General features: G+C 44.4%; 1 protein-coding gene across 1 annotated transcript in view; it reads left to right on the top strand.

Moving 5' to 3' along the window:
• FAM171A1 (family with sequence similarity 171 member A1) overlaps window positions 1-19,298 on the top strand; it is a 163,098-nt gene that overhangs the window by 80,178 nt on the left and 63,622 nt on the right. Inside the window, exons 2-3 of the mRNA XM_032162904.2 lie at window positions 7,358-7,585; window positions 14,951-15,043. Of these exons, the coding sequence (XP_032018795.1) occupies window positions 7,358-7,585; window positions 14,951-15,043 (321 nt within the window). The remainder of the gene's footprint in view (window positions 1-7,357; window positions 7,586-14,950; window positions 15,044-19,298) is intronic.

Genomic DNA, 19,298 nt, shown 5'->3' with positions numbered 1-19,298 from the left:
GTTACCAAGGAGCTTGATTTTTAAATTAATTTAATTTTAATTAATTTAAACAAATGTATATGCTCACATGTGGCTGATGACCCCTATATCAGGTAGTGTTGTGTTAAGAGATGGTTGGTTTCACCCCAGCATTCATTTTGCAAACTTTTATTGACCACCTGCTGGCTCTAGGTACCAGCTAGGCCTTCCGGTTATAAATTGAATTTTCTAAAAATGAGCCCCTATTCTTGAGGGGCTCATGGGCCACCCCAGACACTAAAATGGTGGTATGGCTGGATGCGGTGGCTCACACCTATAATCCCATCACTTTGGGAGGTTGAGGCAGGAGGATAGCCTGAACCCAGGAGTCTGAGACCAGCCTGGGCAACAGGGCAAAACCCCGTCTCTACAAAAATACAAAAATTAGCTGGATGTGGTGGTGCATGCCTGTGGTCCCAGCTACTTGGGATGCTGAGGTGAGAGGATTGCTTGAGCCTGGGAGGTCAAGCCTGTAGTAAGCTATGATTCTAAACAAAACAAAACAGCGGTACATGGGTGGCCCAGACCCGTCATCTTCAGACACGAGGGCCCCTGCACCAAGCTTTCTCCATGGGGGTTTTAATTCAGTTGTAAACAACCTGGTCGTTCTCATCTCAGGACACCTCTTTGCCTGGCTGGTCCCTGTGTCTCCTCTAGGCCTAAGCTAAAATGACGCCTCCTCAAGAAGGCCTCCCCTGACCACCTAGTTGAAAATAGGTTCCCTGTTCTGCCTCGTGTCACCCAGTTTTCCTTGGGGCACTTCTTCCAGTTCAGAATGACACTTCGGTACGTATTTAATCTCTAAAGCTAAAGCTCCTGAAGGTCAGGGGTCTGGTCTCCGTTGTACACCCCCACAGTTGGCCCAAGGTGAAACAGACAGAAATGGAAATGGACAAGAAACAGACACCATGTGTCTGGAGAGCTTCAGGGAAATGCAGGGTTGCTGAGTCTGGCCGGAGCACTTTCTTGAATCTACCTTACTACGGCCTTTTAAAGGAAAAAGGAATTAGCAACATGGAAGGGAAGTGTAGAAAAACATTGCCTTCAAAGGCAAGGAGCTGTGGCAGGAAGGCCCAGGAAGGAGGAGCCGAGGGCAAGGCGTGGGGTCAGGTGGGGTGGCTGGTGCAGGACGGGAAGCTGCTGGGATGGATCCTGTCCCTTGAGTGTGGCAGCTTTTTTTTTTTTTTCACTCTGTCACCCAGGCTGGAGTGCAATGGCACAGTCTCAGTTCACTGCAACCTCTGCTTCCTAGGTTCAAGCAATTCTCCCGCCTCAGCCTCCCGAGTAGCTGGGACTACAGGCGTGTGCTACCACACCCAGCTAATTTTTGTATTTTTAGTAGAGACAGGGTTTCACTATGTTGGCCACACTGGTCTCAAACTCCTGACCTCGTGACCCACCTGCCTCGGCCTCCCAAAGTGCTGGGATTACAGGCGTGAGCCACATGGCCTTCCTTTTTCTCTAAAGGGCCAAAAGTACTGAGTTCAGGCTTTGCTGCCCTTATGGTCTCCGTGGCAACTTCTAAAGTCTGCTGTTGTAATGCAAAACCAGCCCATGCAAATGATGGGGCATGGCTGTGTTCCAATAAAACTTTATAGACACTGAAATTTAAATTCCAGATAATTTTCATGGACTATATACAAAAGCAGGCAGCAGGCCACATTTGGCCTGAGGGCAGGCCGAAGTTGCTGCACCTGGTACAGGTGACAGTGGGGGTGCATCAAAGGGTTTGAAGGAGACAGGGAGAGGTCAGCTGAGTGTATTGGGTAGCTCCCTCTGGCCTCAGTGAGACCTCAGGGCTCAGGTTTGAAGAGAGTGACTGTTTTTGTAAAGTGGCTGAGCAGCAGTGTGGGTGATGGATGGTGAAGGCCTGGAAATAGGGCAGTGTTCACAAGGGTAGGAAAGAAAGGCCTGCTTTGAGATGCAGAGTTTGCAGTCAAAATGAGCAGACCTTGGTGATGGATGTGTGGGGTACGGAGTGAGAAAAGGATGTCCCAGTCTGGGTTTAGTGCAGTCTTCAGGTGACCAACTCAGCAGGGTCCTCAGCACTCACTGAGCAGCAAAGAGTGCATCTTAGGGCATATTTAGGTCTGGGACCGTTTATGGGGTCTTCCTATAAATGAGAGTCATGTAGTAAGTAATGCCTTGCCTAGTCAGATGACAGCTGCCCTGGTTGTCATTTAGTTAGGGATAGTTTTGTTTGCTGTTGAATAGAGAGTCCCATTCTCAGTGTTATTCTATAACAATGATGCCCCTGTGGGCTGTAAGAATTACCGAATCAGGCCGGGCGTGATGGCTCACACCTGTAATCCCAGCACTTTGGGAGGCTGAGGCGGGCAGATCACCTGAGGTCAGGAGTTTGAGACCAGCCTGACCAACATGGAGAAACCCTGTCTCTACTAAAAATACAAAAATAGCCGGGCGTGGTGGCGCAAGCCTGTAATCCCAGCTACTTGGGAGGCTGAGGCAGGAGAATTGCTTGAACCCGGGAAGTGGAGGTTGCAGTGAGCCAAGACTGTGCCATTGCACTCCAGCCTGGGCAACAAGAGTGAGACTCTGTCTCAAAAAGAAAAAGAATTACCGAATCATACTGACATTTTGTTCTCTCTGATCATACCAAGTGAAGAACTAAACAATCTCTTTTAACGTATATAATTGTAGAACTTAAACTATGCTTCCCACATTAGAAGAAATTTAAGTGGTAGAATCTAGGGCGTTGATTAGAGTGGAACTCCCCCTTTCTCTGTTTATTCATAAAACCTTTTTTTCCCTCAAATCTCAGCAGTTTTTGCCTTCTCAGCAAACAGTGAAGACCTTGTAATCCCAATTGTTAGTAAATGTTGCATTTCCATAAAATTGCATAAATCATCATTGCAGGATTTCTGCTATGTGGTTATTAATGCACCATGAGTTAATTTATGTTATAATTTAGTATACTACTTAGGTAAAGACTACACACTGGGTTCAGTGTATACTGCTCGGGTGATGGGTACACCAAAATCTCACAAATCACCACTAAAGAACTTACTCATGTAACCAAATACCACCTGCTCCCCAAAAACCTATGAAAAAATAAAAAAGGACTACCATTTTATCCAGCAATCCTACTACTGGTATCTACCGAGAACAAAAAAAGTTATTATGTGAAAAAGATGCTTGCACATGCATGTTCATAGCAGCACAATTTGCAATTGCAAAAAATATGGAACCAGCCCAAATGCTTGTCAGTCAATGAGTGGAGAAAGAAAATGTGGTATATATATACTATGGCATACTAATCAGCCATGAAAGGAGTGAAATAATTACATTTGCAGCAACCTGGATGGAATTGGAGACCATTATTCTAAGTGAAGTAACTCAGGAATGGAAAACCAAACATCGTATGTTCTCACTCATGAGTGGGAGCTAAGCTATGAGGATGCAAAGGCCTAAGAATGATACAGTGGATTTGGGGACTCAGGGAAAAGGGTGGGAGAGGATGAGGGATAAAAGACTACACATTGGGTACAGTGTACACTACTTGGGTGATGGGCCCACCAGAATCTCAGAAATCACCACTAAAGAACTTACTCATGTAACCAAACACCACCTGTTCCCCTAAAACCTATGGAAATAAATAAAAATTTAAAATTTAAAAAAGGAATAGTATACTACTTGGGGACACAGAGGACCAAGTTAAATAAGAAAATCTGTGTGTGGGGACTGGGCACGGTGGCTCATGCCTGTAATCCCAGCACTTTGGGAGGCTGAGGCGTGCGGATCACGAGGTCAGGAGATCGAGACCATCCTGGCTAACACGGTGAAACTCCGTCTCTACTAAAAAATACAAAAAATTAGCCGGGTGTGGTGGTGGGCACCTGTAGTCCCAGCTACTCGGGAGGCTGAGACAGGAGAATGGCGTGAGACAGGGAGGCAGAGCTTGTGGTGAGCTGAGATTGCGCCACTGCACTCTAGCCTGGGCAACAGAGTGAGACTCCATCTCAAAAAATAAAAATAAAAATAAAAGAAAAAGTGTGTGTGTGTGTGTGTCATGCACATCCTGATTGGATTGAAGTGAATTGACTAAATGTATTCTGTAATATCATATCCTTGATTTTCATGATGCTGATTTATCCCTTTTTGGATGTTAGTTTTCTCCTATAGTATGAAGTAGCCAAGGTTGGTTTCTGTAGCATTTATTTGTTCTTTGTAAAACATTTTAAGAAATTTATTTGGTACACACCCATAGCTCAAAGGTCCTCAAAGCCAGGTGGATGATTTAGCTAGGTCTAGGATTCTTTAACTCTTGTCTATGGTTATCTACTCAAGAAATGTATTAAATCAACATGTGGGAAAAAATGGGTGAAAAATGATTGACTAACTGAAATTTGCAGTATTGAAAAGACTGCTTTAGTATCATGAGACAGCTAGTTGGCAAGTTACCAAGGTGGAGATTCTCAAACAAAAAGAAGTTCTTCTAAATATGGTTGCCCCAGTGTAGGATAGAACTCTTTATATAAAGGTATTAATACTCAGGCCAGGCGTGATGGCTCATGCCTGTAATCCCAGCACTTTGGGAGCCCGAGGCAGGTGGATCACCTGATATCAGGAGTTCAGGAGCAGCCTGGCCAACATGGTGAAACCCGGTCTCTACTAAAAGTACAAAAAATTAGTGGGGCATGGTGGTGGGCACCTGTAATCCCAGCTACTCGGGAGGCTGAGGCAGGAGAATTGCATGAACCCAGGAGGCAGAGGTCACGCCATTGCACTCCAGCGTGGGTGACAAGAATGAAACTCCATCTAAACAAACAAACAAACAAAGGCATTAATATTCTCTGAGAGGGTTGTCTCACCTGTCCCTTTAGTTTTATATATTTCTTCTTTCTAACTCCCCTCTCTGAGCCCCAAATCTGGTATCCCCAAGCACCGTGTTGGAATGTTTACAAGCATCATGATTGGAATGACACAATTGCAGTAGCTTACTCTGCCAGGCATTACACTATGTGTTTCTACCTATATGTTGAGCTATGCGTGTTTATCATTCCCAGTTAGCAAATGGGGAAACTGAGCCCTAGAAAAGATAAATAAACTGCCCAAGGCTACATGGCTAGCACATGGTGGAGCTGAGATTCAAACCTCCATTGAGAATTGCAGAAGTCCAGGGTATGTGCCACTGGACAATACCTGCAAGGCTGACCCAGCCCTCCTTCCTCATCCTCGCTCTCAGGCTGCTCTGTACCCAGCCAGCCTGCAGCCGGCTCATTGATGGGGCACTCCACTGAGCTCCACTCTGGAAGGTGCTGAACACGAGCCTCCTTGGCCACCTCCTCATTTTTTGCTAGTCCTTTCCCCACCTTCCTATCCCAAGTCTTTCAGATCAGAGGCAGCTCAAAAAGCATGGCATGTGGTGCTTGCAAGTGACCAGGTGGACATACATCACACCAGCTGCTCGCTTCCTACCTAAGTAAATAGGGTTTATGGGAGCAGGATGCACTTCTGAGTTGCTCCCCCACATAGTTCTGGAATCAGCACCTTTGACGTGATCGTTCTGCCGGAGTCTGGTCTACCACCATCTCAGTCGTGGTTTATCACAGAGTCCTCTTAATCGGATGCTTGTTCTCCAGCCTTGCCTCTTCCTCAGCCCATTCTTTATGCTATTCTATAACATAAATTTGATCTCCACTCCCCTCTTAAAACCTTTGTGACTTCCCATTGCCTTTAGAATAAAGAATAATCCTTTTAGGGAGCTCATAAAGCCGTGTGTGATCTGGCCTTACTTGCCTCTCCAGCCTCCTACGCCTCTCACACTCTCCATCCAGCTTTCAGAACCTGCCATTGTTTCTCCAGGAAACATGGCGTCTTCCTGCCTCTGAGCCTCCACACATGCTGTTCCCCCTCAGCCGTGGTGCTTTCCTGTTGACTCACGCATCCTCTCCTTCGCTGTAGCCGTGTAGTTACAATTCTAGGCACAGAGTCAAAGTTCAATAACTATCCCTTGCCTGAGTAAATGTAAATTAGCCTTTCTATTTTAATTTTTTAGCAATTTATAACATTCTATTTGTTTCCCAGATTCAGGATCTGGTTTTGCCAATATTCCTAACTTGACTTCATCTACCTATATGTCTCAACATATAGATAGAAACATTTAGTGTAGGCCGGGCGCAGTGGCTCACGCTTGTAATCCCAGCACTTTGGGAGGCCAAGGCGGGCGGATCACGAGGTCAGGAGATCGAGACCACAGTGAAACCCCGTCTCTACTGAAAAATACAAAAACTTAGCCGGGCGTGATGGTGGGAGCCTGTAGTCCCAGCTACTGGGAGAGGCTGAGGCAGGAGAATGGCGTGAACCCGGAAGGCGGAGCTTGCAGTGAGCCGAGATTGCGCCACTGCACTCCAGCCTGGGCGACAGAGCGAGACTCCGTCTCAAAAAAAAAAAAAAAGAAACATTTAGTGTAATGCCTGCCGGAGTAAGCACCTACACAAGCTACTGCAATTGTGTCATTCCAATCATGATGCTTTTTTATTATTATTATTATTCTTTTTCTAACCTTCTCTTGTTCTGCTCTTTGGGTCCTCCCTTTTAACAGTAGTTTTCACTTCTTTTCAGTCTAGTGTTTGTGATTACCAGTGCACGATCCTGGGTTACTTCTGCTGCATTTCCCAGGACTAGAGAAGGATACAGCTGCAAATACCACGGCCCACTGTGCCCTTACTGTGGTAGCCCAAACACCATTGAAAGAGTATTGTTGTCCGGGCACGGTGAGGCACACCTGTAACCTCAGCACTCTGGGAGCCTGAGGTGGGCAGATCGCTTGAGCCTCAGGAGTTTGAAACCAGTCTGTGCAACATGGCAAAACCCCATCTCTGCAAAAATTAGCCCAGTGTGGTGGCACACACGTATAGTCCCAGCTACTCAGGAGGCTGAGGCAGGAGGATCAGCTGAGTCCAGGAGGTCGAGGCTGCAGTAAGCCGTCATCATGCCTCTGTACTCCAGCCTGTGCAACAGAGTGAGACTGTTTCAAAATACACACAGACACACAGACACACACAAAGTATTGCATTGGTTGCCCAATGTTTTAAGGTATAGAATTTTTCTCGTGATCATTTGTTGATGTGAGCAGGAAGGAGTAAAGAGGAAAGCAGTTTGGGACAGGCTGTGGTTTTGAAGAAAATGGGAAATCGTGTGAAGTAAAAAGTAGAACTCTAAGGAGAAAATATCCCTGGTAAAAACTGCATATTTTGAGTGTCGACCTTGATGTCCTTACAGAGCCCTCCTTCCACTTCCCATCACAGTCATACCAGAGTTGCTGTGGATGTTTCCCATTGACAGTAGCTGTTCTTTGTACTTTCTCTGCCTCCAGAGGTGACGCTAAAGGTGCACATCAGTGACGCCAGCACCCACCAGCCCGTAGCGGACGCGTTGATCGAGATCTTCACCAACCAGGCCTCCATCGCCTCTGGCACCTCGGGGACCGATGGCGTTGCCTTTATCAAGTTCCAATATAAGCTGGGCAGTCAGTTGATCGTCACCGCCTCGAAGCATGCCTACGTGCCAAACTCTGCCCCATGGAAGCCAATCCGGTTACCTGGTAAGGCATTCCTCATCTTTCTCTAACACAGAGGGCATTGGCTGGTGGGAGGATCGCGTAAGGCCAGGAGTCTGAAACCAGCCTGGGCAACAACATAGTGAGACTGCATCTCTACAAAAAATTTTAAAATTAGTCAGGCATCGTAGTGTGCACCTGTTGTCCCAGCTACTCAAGAGGCTGAGGTGGGAGGATTGCTTGATTCTGGGAGTTCAAGACTGCAGTGAGCCATGATCACACCACTACACTCCAGCCTGGGCAACAGAAAAAGACTCTGCTTCAAGAATAAAATGAAATAAAATAAATAAAAACATACAGATTCCAGAACTCCACCATTCCATATGGGGAGGGGAAGAATTTGCATTTTAACGAGCAAACGCCTCTCCCCCTCCACCAGATACTGTGAATAAAAGTATTTAGCAAAGCTTGGCCGGGCGTGGTGGCTCACGCCTGTAATCCCAGCACTTTGGGAGGCTAAGGCGGGCAGATCACGAGGTCAGGAGATCGAGACCATCCTGGCTAACATGGTGAAACCCCGTCTCTACTAAAAATACAAAAAATCAGCCGGGCGTGGTGGCGGGCGCCTGTAGTCCCAGCTACTCGCGAGGCTGAGGCAGGAGAATGTCGTGAACCCGGCAGGCAGAGCTTGCAGTGAGCCGAGATCGCGCCACTGCACTCCAGCCTGGGCGATAGAGCAAGACTCCGTCTCAAAAAAAAAAAATATTTAGCAAAGCTTGAGGCCACTGCTTTTTGATCTATGGAAAGTGGATTTGATACAGATACAATGGAGATCATCTAGGAAAGTTCATGAGAAAAGGGAGTAAACCTGAGAGATATTAAGCAGGTCTTGGAGAATGGACGAGAGAGGGAAGGAAAAGGATGAAATAGAAGGAATGTGAGTTGGACCTCGGGTTTTCAGCTGGTGACAGAGCAGGTGGTCCCAGCAGGGGCAAGCTATGGAGTTGGGGAACTGGCCACACCACGTTTTCCTAAAGTTGATTGCACTGATGGCGTGAATTAAAGAAGTCTCCTCCCTCACTCCCTCCCTCCCTCCCTCCCTCCCTCCCTCTGTGACTCCCTCTCCCCAAGCTCCAGGCTTAGACAAAGATGGACGGAGCTTGGGGAAATGGGAGGAGAGGAACGGGTGTCAGGGTCATTGATTATAAGGTAAGTTTAGGGTATATTTAGTTGAAATTGCCACTGGGACACCAAGTGAGCATATTCGGCCTTTAGTTTGAAATGAACTTGGGGTTCAAGAGAGAGATCTGGGCGAGAGGTTTAGTTTGGCTTATCAGCAGTGTTAACTATGATCTCCAGCAGAGAGTGGAGGACAGTGGGCCTGAGACAGGACCCCAGGAGGGCCCGCACAACAGGACAGGTGGCCTTTACTAGGTTATATCCAAGGGAACATTGGAGTCGAGTCTGCAGTGAGCTGAGATGGCGCCACTGCACTCCAGCCTGGGTGACAGAGGAAGACCCTGTCTCAAAAAATAAAAAAATAAATTAAAATAAACATTTGACACTCCCATCGTCCATGCTGAGAAGTCACTGGAAATCACCGAGGGACGTTTAGGCTATCTCTGCCTGTTTCGGGAGAACAGCTACACAAAGCCCATCAGTCCATTCTCGTTGTTCGCAGTAGTTATGGTCCACAGCCACCTCAAACATGGAGTGAGCAAATACTGAACCGCTGCTACAAGGGAAATGCAGGGCTGAGTTCCTGCAAGCCTCTGGTCACAACATTTTTATGAACCAATCAATAGTACATGCCTTTGTTTTATGTTGTCTTTGTTTAAAGAAATCTTATTTGATATATAGATTGTTGATTCATTAATATTGAACTCACAGCCCATAGCTCCATAACTCATGACTGAACAAAGCTGATCGAACACACGTGTTTTCTCCATAAGGCACAATCATAACCTCCTCCTGCTTAGGAACATTAGACAGCACTACACTAGGGGTCATTTGGAACGGTGGAATCATGCCTGTAATCCCAGTGACGCTGGAGGCTGAGGCGAGAGGAGCTGGAACCCAGGATGTGGAGACTGCAGTGAGCTGGGATGGAGCCACTGCACTCCAGCCGGGATGACACAGCAAGACTCCGTCTCTAAAAATGAATAAGTAAATAGCAAAATCACCAAGAGAATGCTTAAAAACATGAAAAGCTTGGCCCTGAATACATCTGGGGGTTACAAATAAGCTTTAGCAAGTAGGGAGGTTTCCAAATACAGAATTGGTGAATAATGAGCAGCTACTGCACTTTGATCACATTCATTTTGACTCTGTTAACATGGTCATTTGAGAAAAACCATTCCCATCATATCTGTTTTTTTATTTTTTTATTTTTCGAAACAGAGTTTCATTCTGTCGCTGAGGCTAGAGTGCAGTCACGTGATCTTGGCTCACTGCAATCTCCACCTCCCAGGTTGAAGCAATTCTCCTGCCTCAGTCTCCCGAGTAGCTGGGATTACAGGAGCACACTACCACGCCTGGTTAATTTTGTATTTTTAGTGGAGATGGGGTTTTGCCATGTTGGCCAGGCTGGTCTTGAACTCCTGACCTCAGGTGATCCACTTGCCTCGGCCTCCCAAAGTGCTGGGATTACAGGTATGAGCCACTGTGCCCAGCTGGTATCTGTACTATTACAAATGAGTCAAGTCATAGGAATAATGAAGTTTAATTGAGTTTTGGACAAGGCATGAAGACACCTCGGTCCCAGGCCTGCCCACTCCTGGCTGGCCCCACACATATCGGCCCATCAACACTTTCTGAGCTTGTGTTTGTTTCTGAAATCAAGTTAATTAGTCTAAATAATTTCTGAGAATCTTCCCATGTCTTTGATTATTTTTCTGTGCTTGCCTTTTCAATATAATAAAGATACTCTGTATTAGTCCACTATAAAGAAATAGCTGAGACTGGGAAATTTATAAAGAAAAGAGGTGTAACTGGCGCACAGTTCTGGAGGAGATATAGGAGTCATGACATCTTCTGCTTCTGGAGAGGCCTCAGGAAGCTTCCAATCATGGCAGAAGGCAAAGGAGGAGTGAGACATTTCACATGGCCAGAGCAGGAGGAAGAGAGAGAGGATAGAGGTGCTACACACCTTTAAGCAACCAGATCTCGTGAGAACTCACTCACAATCACAAGAATAGCACCAGGAGATGGTGCTAAACCATTCATGAGAAACTGCCCCCATGATCCAATCACCTCCCGTCAGGCCCTACCTCCAACACTGGGGGTTACAATTCGACATGAGATTTGGGCAGGGACGCAGATCCAAACCATGTTATACTCTTAACTAGAACTTAACAGGAAACATCTCCAAAATTTAGACAAAAAAATCTGGCCTATTGTGAAAAGCAGAGTCAATTTGCTTTTGTGCATATTTTTGGAGGTGAAGACTAACACTTCTGGTATTTCAGATAACTGGGCAAGGAAGTGAGAAGAGCTGGGAGCCTCTTCTAAAATATGTTGAAAACTTGAAACTAAAAAATGCTTTCTTTCCCACACGTGTGCAGCACACTGCTTGTGTGTGCATGAGCATTCTTACGAAACCCGGAAATGGATTTCATTTTTCATCCTTAACAATAGTTCCTGGAGGATGTGTTGAGAATTTTTTCACTTTCAAGGAAGGGAGGAGAGGGAGGAACCCAGCATAAGGAAAACACCTCCACCTATGGCAGGCAGGTAAGAATAAACTTAGCCATAGGAGATGCAATCCATCCACTAAAGGCTGTCATTCTACAGCTTAATTATTGCTGTCTCTGCAGCCATCGCCCTGGCCCAGGTCCTTAGCGATGGTCCAGGACTATGGCAATAGCCTCCAGTCCGGTTGTTCTACCCCACAGACCACCCCCAATATGACTGAGCATTTGAGTATGAAAATATATATGTGCAGTTCATGTATTAAAATATGTACCTGCCAAAAATTCTTCAGTGGCCTCAAGATGAAGTAAACGTGACACAGAGCCTCCTCCCCTGGCCACCGCTCCCTTCCATATCTCATGGTTGGCCACCCTGGGCAACGTGTCATTCTGTGAAGGAGTCTGGCATTTCTACCCTGTCTGTGTTTGTCTGCATTGTTCTCTTGGCAAATTTGTTGGTTTTTTTCTTCTTTTTGAGATGAAGTCTCACTCTGTCGCCCAGGCTGGAGTGCAGTGGTGCGATCTCAGCTCACTACACCCTCCACCTCCCAGGTTCGAGCAATTCTCCTGCCTCAGCATCCCTAGTAGCTGGGATTACAGGTGCATGCCACCACACCCAGCTAATTTGTGGTTTTGTTTTTGTTTTGTTTTGTTTTGTAGCCCAGGTTTTGAGGTGTGCTGCTTCCTACCAGCAGCATCTGCAAGGACAATCCTGCCCTTTCCTCCTCGCCAGGAGGTGCCCTGTGCCTTAGGTGAAAGGATCGCTGATAATAGTTTACCTATGAAGTGGTCATGTGAGATTTACCCAAGTTGGGATTCCTCCCAACAGTGACTAATAGCGGAATATTTCCTCACCCCCAAAACCCCATACCCATTAGCACCGACTTTCCCACACCTCCCAGCCCCTGGCAACCACCTATCTACCCTCTGTCTCTCTAGATTTGCCTATTCTGCACATCCCATAGAACTGGAATCTTGGAATACGTGGCCTTTTATGTCTGGCGTCTTTCGCTCAGCCTGATGTTTTCAAGATTCATCCACGTTGTAGCACATGTCAGTACCACCTTCCCTTTCATGAGTGAATAATATTCCCTCATATAGACAATACCACACTTTATCCATTCATCAGCCGATAGACATTTATGTGTGTTGTCTCCGCTTTTTGGCTGTTACGGATAATGCTGCTGCAAACATTGATGTGTGAGTTTCTGTATGAACGTAGGTTTTCGGTTCTCTTGGGTTTATATGTAGGAGTGAAATTGCTGCATCCTGGGGTCACTCTGTGTTTAATATTCGAGGAATTCCCAGGCTGTTTCTACAGCGCCAAGCTGCTATTCTTGTCTTTCTCCCGGTACTCTGGTACCTGGCCCATGCTGCTTGTCATACAGCTACTTGTTTCAAGTCTAGCACCCTTGCAATGCATAACTCTTGAAGGCACAGGCTGCTTCTAACACAGATCTGTTCCACCCAGGATGTAGATCTGAGCCTCGTATATGATGACAGCCAAATAAATTGACTGTGTGGAGGATGAGTGAAAAGAGGTCACATCCACGGCCAACTCACTGGTGCCCTATGGCACTAAGAGCCAGCACTGCTTAACCGGGCATGGTGGCTCACGCCTGTAATCCCAGCACTTTGGGAGGCCCAGGAGGGCAGATCACTTGAGGCCAGGAGTTTGAGACCAGCCTGGCCAACATGACGAAACCCCATCACTACTAAAAATACACAATTAGCCAAGTATGGTGATGCCCACCTGTAATTCCAGCTACTCGGGAGACTGAGGCAGGAGAATAGCTTGAACGTGGGAGGCAGAGGCTGCAGTGCTGCAGTGAGCCAAGATTGCGCCACTGAACTCCAGTCTGGGTGGCAAGAGCGAAACTCCATAAAAAAAAAAAAAAAAGAGCCAGCACTGTGAAGTGACTTATCTTCTTAGCACTTATCTTCTAGATCCTGCTGTTTTCCCAGAACGTCATTTACCTCTCTAGGCCAACTTTTCCATGTCTCATAGTGGTTGAGAACTCCAGAGTTCAAATCCTAGCCCTGGCATTTATTAGCTGTGGGATACTGGGTGAGTTACTTCCTCATCTATAAACCTGTTTCCTTACCTGTGAAATGGGCATGTTAATAATGCCTACTTCAGGTGCCAGGCATGTTGGCTGATGCTTGTAATCCTAGCACTTTGGGAGGCCAAGGCAGATGGATCACTTGAGGTCAGGAGTTTGAAACCAGCCTGGCCAACATGATGAAACCCTGTCTCTACTAAAAATATTTTTTTTTTAATTAGCTGGGCATAGTGGCAGGTGCCTGTAATCCCAGCTACTCGGGAGGCTGAGGCAGGAGAATCACTTGAACCTGGGAGGCGGAGGTTGCCGTGAGCCAAGACCACGCCATTGCACTCCAGCCTGGGCAACAAGAGTGAAACTCTGTCTCAAAAATAATAATAATAATGCCTAAGTCATAGAGCTGTTTTGAAGCTTAAATAAATTACTAAAATTAAAGCACTTAGAATAATGTTTGGCCTGTTAGTAAAGGTTCAGTAATGTGAGTGATGATTATTATTCTATAATGCACTTATTTGTTTTTCTCTTAAATTCATATGTTTTACCCAGAAATTTGTGGGGTTTCTACAATTTTTTAGAAATCCAGGTACTTAAGCAAGAGTTTTAAAACAGCATAACTTGGCTAGGTGCGGTGGCTCTAGCCTATAATCCCAGGACTTTGGAAGGCAAAGGTGGGAAGGATTGCTTGAGCCCAGGAGTTTGAGACTAACCTGGCAACATAGGGAGACCCCGTCTCTAAAAAAATTTTGAAAATTAGCTGGGTGCAGTGGTGCATGCCCATGGTCCCAGCTATTTGAGAGACTAAGGCAGCAGGGATACTTGAGCCTGGGAGGTCAAGGCTGCAGCGAGCTCTAACCGTGCCACTGCACTCCAGCCTGAGTGACAGAGTGAGACCCTGTCTCAAAAAAATACACATGAAAAGCACAATTTCTGTCATGTTATTAGTTCCCAGGATTGGGGGAATATTCTTTTACCATGAGGTACACATTAACCTAGACACATTTTTAAAGCCATTCTTAATGTTAACATATAACATTATATATTCTACATTCATGTAGTGTATACATGATAACTTTCATAGACTCCTAATGTGAAGAGGCTTAGTTACTTTACTGAAAACTTCTGGCTGGGCGCAGTGACTCACGCCTATAATCCCAACACTTTGGGAGGCCAAGGCAGGTGGATCATGAGGTCAGGATTTCGAGACCAGCTTCGCCAACACAGTGAAACCCTGTCTCTACTAAAAATACAAAAATTAGCTGGGCATGGTGGCAGGTGCCTGTAATCTCAGCTACTCGGGACACTGAGGCAGGAGAATCGCTTGAACCCGGGAGGCGGAGGTTAGAGTGAGCTGAGATTGCGCCACTGCATTCCAGCCTGGGTGACAGAGCGAGACTCCGTCTCAGAAAAAAGAAAAAAAAAAAAAAGAAAACTTGTAACAAATGAAAAAAGTTGACCATTGTAGGGCAAGTAATTGTTATATGAGATATTGCAATACACTTGTAGCATTTTGAAGGTCTTTTGCTAATCTAACTAAAAATTAATCATATTAATTGATTTGAAATCAGAAAATACAAAAACTACAGAGTATCCCAAAAATTAGAGTAGGCACTTAAATGTAAATATCAAAATCCCCTTCTACCCATTTCTTTTTCCTGCAGTATTTTCTTCTCTGAGCCTTGGCCTGCTTCCAGAACGCTCTGCCACTCTAATGGTATATGAAGATGTTGTCCAAATAGTATCAGGATTCCAAGGTATGTTTAATATTTTTTTCAGTTTTTATTGTTATTTTTGATGGATGCAATATTGTATATATTTATGGTGTACAATGTGATGTGATGTATGTATACAAGGCGGATTGATTAAATCAAGCACATTAGCCCATCTATCACCTCACTTACCTAACATTTTTATAGTGAGACATTTGAAATTTACTCTTTTGATTATTTTGGTATGTTTAATAATTAAAAAGAGAAACAACAGTCAGTTTTGGGCCACCTACTAAAATCTTATGGCTCATGCCTGTAATCCCAGCACTTTGGGAAGCCGAGGTGGGTTGATCATTTGAGGTCAGGGATTGGAGACCAGCCTGGCCAACATGATGAAACTGATGAAACCCCATCTCTACTAAAAATACAAAAAAAAAAAAAAAGGCACATGCCTGTAATCCTAGCTACTTGGGAGGCTGAGGCAGGAGAATCGCTTAAACCTGGGAGGTGGAGGTTACAGTAATCCAAGATTGTGCCACTGCACTCCAGCCTGGGCGACAGAGTGAGACTTCATCTCAAAAAAAAAAGAAGAAGAAAACATCTTGTATGGAATCCACTTATTATTTTTTTTAATTATACTTTAAGTTCTAAGGTACATGTGCACAATGTGCAGGTTTGTTACATCTGTATACATGTGTCATGTTGGTGTGGTGCACCCATTAACTTGTCATTTACATTAGGTATATCTCTTAATGCTATCCCTCCCCGCTCCTCCCACCCCATGACAGGCCCCAGTGTGTAATGTTCCCCACCCTGTGTCCAAGTGTTCTCATTGTTCAATTCCCACCTCTGAGTGAGAACATGCGGTGTTTGGTTTTCTGTCCTTGTGATAGTTTGCTCAGAATGATGGTTTCCAGCTTCATCCATGTCCCTACAAAGGACATGAACTCATCCTTTTTTATGGCTGCATAGTATTCCATGGTGTATATGTGCCACATTTTCTTAATCCGGTCTGTCATTGATCGACATTTGGGTTGGTTCCAAGTCTTACTGTGAATAGTGCTGCAATAAACATTTGTGTGCATGTGTCTTTATACCAGTATGATTTATAATTCTTTGGGTATATACCCAGTAAGGGGATGGCTGGATCAAATGGTATTTCTAGTTCCAGATCCTTGAGGAATCGCCACACTGTCTTCCACAATGGTTGAACTAGTTTACAGTCCCACCAACAGTGGAGAAGTGTTCCTCTTTCTCCACATCCTCTCCAACACGTGTTGTTTCCTGACTTTTTTATGATTGCCATTCTAACTGGTGTGAGATGGTATCTCATTGTGGTTTTGATTTGCATGTCTCTGATGGCCAGTGATGATGAGCATTTTTTCATGTGTCTGTTGGCTGCATAAATGTCTTCTTTTGAGAAGTGTCTATTCATATCCTTTGCCCACTTTTTGATGGGTTTATTTGATTTTTTCTTGTAAATTTAAGTTCTTTGTAGATTCTGGATATTAGTAGCCCTTTGTCAGATGGGTAGATTGTAAAAATTTTCTCCCATTCTATAGGTTGCCTGTTCACTGTGATGGTAGTTTCTTTTGCTGTGCAGAAGCTCTTTAGTTTAATTAGATCCCATTTGTCAATTTTGGCTTTTGTTGCCATTGCTTTGGGTGTTTTAGTCATTAAGTCCTTGCCCATGCCTATGTCCTGAATGGTATTGCCTAGGTTTTCTTCTAGGGTTTTTACAGTTTTAGGTCTAACATTTAAGTCTTGAATCCACCTTGAATTAATTTTTGTATAAGGTGTAAGGAAGGGTCCCATTTCAGCTTTCTACATATGGCTAGCCAGTTTTCCCAGCACCATTTATTAAATAGGGAATCCTTTCCCCATTTCTTGTTTTTGCCAGGTTTGTCAAAGATCAGATGGTTGTAGATGTGTGGTATTATTTCTGAAGGCTCTGTTCTGTTCCATTGGTCTATATGTCTGTTTTAGTACCAGTACCATGCTGTTTTGGTTACTGTAGCCTTGTAGTATAGTTTGAAGTCAGGTGGCGTGATGCCTCCAGCTTTGTTCTTTTGGCTTAGGATTGTCTTGGCAATGCAGGCTCTTTTTTGGTTCCATATGAACTTTAAAGTAGTTTTTCCAATTCTGTGAAGAAAGTCATTGGTAGCTTGATGGGGATGGCATTGAATCTATAAATTACCTTGGGCAGTATGGCCATTTTCGCGATATTGATTTTTCCTATCCATGAGCATGGAATGTTCTTCCATTTGTTTGTGTCCTCTTTTATTTCGTTGAGCAGTAGTTTGTAGTTCTCCCTGAAGAGGTCCTTCACATCCCTTGTAATTTGGATTCCTAAGTATTTTATTCTCTTTGTAGCAATTGTGAATGAGAGTTCACTCATGTTTGGCTCTCTGTCTGTTATTGATGTATAGGAATGCTTGTGATTTTTGCACGTTGATTTTGTATCCTGAGACTTTACTGAAGTTGCTTATCACCTTAAGGAGATTTTGGGCTGAGACGGTGGGGTTTTCTAAATACACAATCATGTCATCTGCAAACAGGGGCAATTTGACTTCCTCTTTTCCTAATCGAATACCCTTTATTTCTTTCTCCTGCCTGATTGCCCTGGCCAGAACTTCCAATACTATATTGAATAGGAGTGGTGAGAGAGGGCATCCTGTCTTCTGCCAGTTTTCAAAGGGAATGCTTCCAGTTTTTGCCCATTCAGTATGATATTGGCTGTGGGTTTGTCATAAATAGCTCTTATTATTTTGAGATACATCCCATCAATACCTAGTTTATTGAGAGTTTTTAGCATGAAGGGCTGTTGAATTTTGTCAAAGGCCTTTTCTGCATCTATTGAGATAATCATGTGGTTTTTGTCTTTGGTTCTGTTTTTATGATGGATTACATTTATTGATTTGCATATGTTGAACCAGCCTTGCATCCCAGGGATGAAGTCCACGTGATCATGGTGGATAAGCTTTTTGATGTGCTGCTGGATTCGGTTTGCCAGTGTTTTATTGAGGACTTTTGTGTCGATGTTCATCAGGGATATTGGTCTAAAATTCTCTTTTTTTGTTATGTCTCTGCCAGGCTTTGGTATCAGGATGATGCTGGCCTCATAAAATGAGTTAGGGAGGATTCCCTCTTCTTCTATTGATTGGAATCGTTTCAGAAGGAATGGTACCAGCTCCTCTTTGTAGCTCTGGTAGAATTCGGCTGTGAATCCGTCTGGTCCTGGACTTTTTTTGGTTGGTAGGCTATTAATTATTGCCTCAATCTCAGAGCCTGTTATTTGTCTATTCAGGGATTCAACCTCTTCCTAGTTTAGTCTTGAGAGGGTGTACGGGTCCAGGAATTTATCCATTTCTTCTAGATTTTCTAGTGTATTTGTGTATAGGTGTTTATAGTATTCTCTGATGGTAGTTTGTATTTCTGTGGGATCGGTGGTATCTCTTTTATCATTTTTTATTGCATCTATTTGATTCTTCTCTCTGTTCTTTATTAATCTTGCTAGCGGTCTATCCATTTTGTTGATCTTTTCAGAAAACCAGCTCCTGGATGCATTGATGTTTTGAAGGGTTTTTTGTGTCTCTATCTCCTTCAGTTCTGCTCTGATCTGAGTTATTTCTTGCCTTCTGCTAGCTTTTGAATGTGTTTGCTCTTGCTTCTCTAATTCTTTTAATTGTGATGTTAGGGTGTCCAATTTTAGATCTTTCCTGCTTTCTCTTGTGGGCATTTAGTGCTATAAATTTCCCTCTACACATTGCTTTAAATGTGTCCCAGAGTTTCTGATATGTTGTGTCTTTGTTCTCACTGGTTTCAAAGAACATCTTTATTTCTGCCTTCATTTCATTGTGTATCCAGTAGTCATTCAGGAGCAGGTTGTTCAGTTTCCATGTAGTTGAGCAGTTTTGAGTGAGTTTCTTAATCCCGAGTTCTAGTTTGATTGCACTGTGGTCTGAGAGACAGTTTGTTTTAATTTCTGTTCTTTTACATTTGCTGAGGAGTGTTTTACTCCCAACTATGTGGTCAATTTTGGAATAAGTGCAATGTGGTGCTGAGAAGAATGTATATTCTGTTGATTTGGGGTGGAGAGTTCTGTAGATGTCTGTTAGGTCCACTTTGTGCAGAGCTGAGTTCAAGTCCTGGATATCCTTGTTAACTTTCTGTCTCATTGATCTGTCTAATGTTGACAGTGGGGTGTTAAACTCTCCCATTATTATTGTGTGGGGGTCTAAGTCTCTTTGTAGGTCTCTAAGGACTTGCTTTATGAATCTGGGTGCTCTTGTATTGGGTG

This window comes from Hylobates moloch, unplaced genomic scaffold (assembly GCF_009828535.3).
Source record: "Hylobates moloch isolate HMO894 unplaced genomic scaffold, HMol_V3 SCAFFOLD_2, whole genome shotgun sequence".
NCBI lineage: Eukaryota > Metazoa > Chordata > Mammalia > Primates > Hylobatidae > Hylobates > Hylobates moloch.
The sequence above is the reverse complement of the archived record's forward strand: the minus strand, read 5'-3'. Positions and strand labels throughout refer to the sequence as shown.